The sequence below is a fragment of the Physeter macrocephalus genome, chromosome 7 (genome assembly GCF_002837175.3).
Source record: "Physeter macrocephalus isolate SW-GA chromosome 7, ASM283717v5, whole genome shotgun sequence".
Taxonomy (NCBI): Eukaryota; Metazoa; Chordata; class Mammalia; order Artiodactyla; family Physeteridae; genus Physeter; species Physeter macrocephalus.
This window is the reverse complement of record NC_041220.1, coordinates 75,483,709-75,488,601: the sequence shown is the minus strand read 5'-3', so window position 1 is coordinate 75,488,601 and position 4,893 is coordinate 75,483,709. Positions and strand designations below refer to the sequence as shown.

Sequence of the window (4,893 nt, the reverse complement as noted above, 5' to 3'; positions counted from 1 at the left end):
TTTTCTCTTTCTGACTTACTTCGTTCTGTATGACAGACTCTAGGTCCATCCACATCTCTACAAATGACCCAGTTTCATTCCTTTGGATGGCTAATAGTCCATTGTATATATGTACCATTACATATATCCCCTCCTTCTTGGATCTCCCTCCCAACCCCGCCCCCCCAATCCTGCCCATCTAGTTCATCTCAGAGCACGGAGCTGAGCTCCCTGTGCTATACAGCAGGTTCCTACTAGCTATCTATTTTACACACGGTAGTGTATATATGTCAATCCTAATCTCCCAGTTCATCCCACCCTCCCCTTCCCCCCAGGTCCACATGTCCATTCTCTATGTCTGCGCCTTTATTCCTGCCCTGCAAATAGGTTCATCTGTACCATTATTTTAGATTCCACATGTATGCATTAATATACAACATTTGTTTTTCTCTTTCTGACTTACTTCGTTCTGTATGACAGACTCTAGGTCCATCCACATCTCTACAAATGACCCAGTTTCATTCCTTTGGATGGCTAATAGTCCATTGTATATATGTACCACATCTTCTTTATCCATTCATCTGTCGATGGACATTTAGTTTGCTTCCATGTCCTGGTAGCAAGTCTCTAGCTTGTCAACATTAAGGTTGAACATATCATTCTCCAGTTTGGGATTTTAAAGGAAAATTGAAGACAATGTAACAACTGAATATTTTAAAAGAAGAGTCAATAGAGATCAAGGAATTCTAATATATTTTCCTTTTTTAAAATAAATACATAAAGCTCTTTACCATTTCCCTCAATTATTTTGATTAACATTATAGTCAGATCTTTCAGAGCATCATTATACCAATTTTCACAGCCTGATGTAAGGACTCATTTCACAGAAATAATCATGACTAGCATTAATAGATGAATGTCAGTGTCATAACACAAGATTATAAGGCATATTTACATCATCTTAACATACAGAACACCATACACATACACAAAAAAATCACAGATCCAGAACAGATAAGATTCAATCTCCTAGACAGCTTACATTTATAGGCTTTGCCTGAACCTTTCATTTTTTTTTGCTATTTTTTCATAATTTTTTTCTTTCCAAGCAGCAAAAAAATCTTCCCTACGTCTTGTGAATTATTTGTAACATTGTGCTCATGCAAAAATAATACTTGTTTTATTGCATTAACATTTAAACAGTTTTGGATTTGGGACCCAAAACCATGATCTAACATTTTACTTGATGTGGCTTCATCCATATTGTCACTTTATTTGGAGTGATATGATGATTTGTTTTTGGTGAGTTACAAAATGACAAACATGACCACAGTTCAAAAATCAAGATTCTAAGCTTCCTGGTCATGCACATTTTACTTTCATTCTTGCAAAATGGTTTGAATCAGGAACACCATTTGATTCAACATTTATTAATTTTCTTTTTTAAAAATCATATTTCTAAAAACAACAACAACAAAAAGAATGAAAGAAAACACTGTCCTACATCCACTGTTCACAAAAAGGAAGAGCAGCAAGAATCACACTGACTATTGTTAGTACACAGTCAGGTGGTGACACCGTAGTAAACACTGAACGTCATTGAAATACTGCAGGAATGTGATAATTACTATAACCCATACTTCTGTAACAGTTCAGACTGCCACTGGCGTTTGCGCTCTGGAAAATAATCTGGAATGTGGATTTTTTTAAAATCCTGAATACACTTTTTCATTTCTTCTTCCACACTTAGCTTCTCACAGACTTTCTTTTTGGAAAGATTGGTTTCCCGGGATTTGCTGATGAGTGTCTGAAAGAGTTCACTGTTTCTGCGTTTGTCTGGTGGGGGCATCCATTGCACAGGTGCTTTTTTGGAAGGACGATCCAATGTTAAGGTGTTAGGTTGGTGAGCTGTCGCCTGCTGGGCACTGGGTGGGTTGTCCTGGGGAGTGCTTGCCTCTGAGTGGCTGTCACAACTGGAAGTGGAGAGCTCATTACAGGAAGTCCCACTCTCACTTCCTTTATCTGTGACTTTGTCATGTTTCCTATCTTCATGCTCTTGTTTAGGTGACACTATTTTCTGATATGGTCCTATAAAGGAAAAAAGGAGTAGAAAAACTGAGTAAGAAGTGGGAAGGTCAGATTAAACAAGTTTATATTTTTTTATATTAAACCAAGAACATTTAAGAAAAATGCCGTTTGTTGCACTAGTTTATATTTGAAGGATTAAATACAACACCTGGTGTTGTTAATGTATATTGAAACATGCAACATGGTGATTGATTATTTATAACAATAAAATTCGGGAGGTTTTCTTGATGAGCATTTATGCCATAATAGTTTTTCAGTAACTTTATGCCAAAAAAGATTTTTGTTATTTCAGTTACTAGTTCCTGAAATCTGGAAAAGATATCATATATAAATATTTTGCTAGTCCCATAACTATTTCATTAGACAGTTCACTTCTGTTTTAGCAAATGGCATTAGTTGTCCTTTGCATATATATTTCACCATTATAAAAACAGAAAGTACCATTGCTCTATTTTACAAAGTAGCAGCATTCTCCAGGCCCAGAAGTGCAATAGTATCATTTGTGCTTCCAAGAGAGAGGCTGGTTTAAATCTTATCCTCGGGCTTCCCTGGTGGCGCAGTGGTTGAGAGTCCGCCTGCCGATGCAGGGGACACGGGTTCGTGCCCCGGTCTGGGAAGATCCCACATGCCGCGGAGCGGGTGGGCCCGTGAGCCATGGCCGCTGAGCCTGCGCGTCCGGAGCCTGTGCTCCGCAACGGATCTTATCCTCCATCTCTTAATCTTGCTTCCTGTCTATTTCCTTGGAGAGAATTATGAAAGTGATGTAAAATATATATGTGCCTAATGTTATGCTGAAAAATAGGGTTGAAATATATTATTCTCTTAAATTACAAGGCTTATCATTTGAGGTAAATTACCTAGGAGGACAATTTTCAGAAAGTGATAGTTTGCCAAGATAATTATTTCAAATACACAAACAGTTTATTTCCAAGAGGGAGCATATATTATTCTGTTTGACTCTGCTGTGGGATTAGGACCTCCATCTAACATTTATTGAATATCACCACATACCCAGAACTATAATAAAACCTTGATTTAACTGGAGCCCAACCATTCAGAAATATAAGTTACCAAAATCTTATTTTTTTCTTGTAGTCAACTTTTATGAACAAGTTATATAAATCAGAATTGAAGGGAAAAGCATCAATATTTTAAGCAATTGCCTAGGGGATTCTGCTGTGCAGCCAGAATTGAGAACAACTGATCTAATTCAGAGGTTTCAACTTTAGCCACATATGGAATTACTTGGAAAGCTTAGATTATTGATGCCTTGGTCTTAACCCCAGACATCCTGCTTTAATGAGATGCTACCTGACCATCAGGTCATTTAATAAATTCAGGTGATTTCAACATGCAGTCAAGATTATGAGCCTTTTCTCAGTCTAATATATATGAATTGAGTTAATAACCAATATGAATAGTTTATATTAGTCAGAAGGTGGGGAAACAAAACAACAAAAATGCTTTTCATAATAGCACTTATTATGTACTACCCACTGTTGGATGTTATCACTAATTTTCCTATTTAAAATCAGAAGAAAAAAACATCGATACCAGACATTTAGTTGAGTGGGATTGAAGATTTTTAAAAATTTTAGAACCTTTTGGAGTGATGAAAATATTCTATATCTTGACTGCAGAGTTAAATACAGGACTGTATACATTTGTGAAAACACAGAATTGCAGAGCTGAAATGGATGGGTTTTTCTGTATGTAAACTGTATCTGAATTAACCTAACCAAAAACATACAAAAAATCCAAAAAGCTTTAAAGAACGTGTACTTATTTGAGAGACGGTCTTAACCAATATTTCATACTTCCTTTGTCCACAATACAGTAAAAGCAGAACAAATGCAGATACTTATGAAAGCTTAGTGCACTAATACATTTCAGAAGCATTTGCAACCATGGATTAAAGAAAACAGACACAAACAGTTGTTTCCTTTAAGTCTCTGCCATTTTCATTTATGGTAAGAGAGAAAGGGGGTGAATCTGAGGGATAGGGGTGGAGAAGATACACTTCCTAACATTCCTTGCTGACTTACCCACATCCATTCCATACCCTCCACTGTCTTTAGTGGCTGATATGGGCATAAACCATGTCCTTAGGCTCCCCTGCCTTGTGGTTTTCAGTTGGATTCAGCCAGTGATAAAGACTGGCAAGATCATGCACTACCTGACCTCACCCCCAGGACTTCTGTGATCTGGTTTCATCTTTGGACCAAAAGGCACAGCTCTGTCTGGCAGCTCTCTCCACTTCTCTCACCTTCCCCCCGCCTCCGCCACCCCTCTTTCTGGATTCCATTAAACTAGGCTCACATCTTCAGACCTACAGGTATCAACCATTTCCACTGTAACTGGTATGAAGGTATTGCCTACACTGTTATAAACTGACAATATTCAACTGTGCTCAAAGTACTCAATTGGATATGCCTTCTCTTTCTTCTGGGACCTTGACTGATAGACCCATACCGGTCATTAACCATCCATTGACTAGAAGGGTGTTATTTGTAAGATCACTTTTTGTTTTAGTGGCATCAGGTTTTAGTGGCAATAATATTGAAAAGGGAGTGAGTTTGAAGTCCTACTGAACTGGAATCAAATTCCAGCTCTCTGCCAAATAGTCTTGTGGCCTTGAGCAAGATACTTAGCTTCTCTAAGTCTCAATTTCCTTATCTATAAAATGGTAGTAGTGGGCTTCCCTGGTGGCGCAGTGGTTGTGCGTCCGCCTGCCGATGCAGGGGAACCGGGTTCGCGCCCCGGTCTGGGAGGATCCCACGTACCGCGGAGCGGCTGGGCCCGTGAGCCATGGCCGCTGGGCCTGCG

General features: G+C 38.5%; 1 protein-coding gene across 1 annotated transcript in view; it reads right to left on the bottom strand.

Annotated features, from left to right (window-relative positions):
* Nucleotides 1-723: 723 nt before the first annotated feature.
* KCTD8 (potassium channel tetramerization domain containing 8) overlaps nt 724-4,893 on the bottom strand; it is a 261,807-nt gene continuing 257,637 nt past the window's right edge. Inside the window, exon 2 of the mRNA XM_007108186.2 lies at nt 724-2,067. Coding sequence (XP_007108248.2) covers nt 1,607-2,067 — 461 coding nt within the window. The 3' untranslated portion in view covers nt 724-1,606. The remainder of the gene's footprint in view (nt 2,068-4,893) is intronic.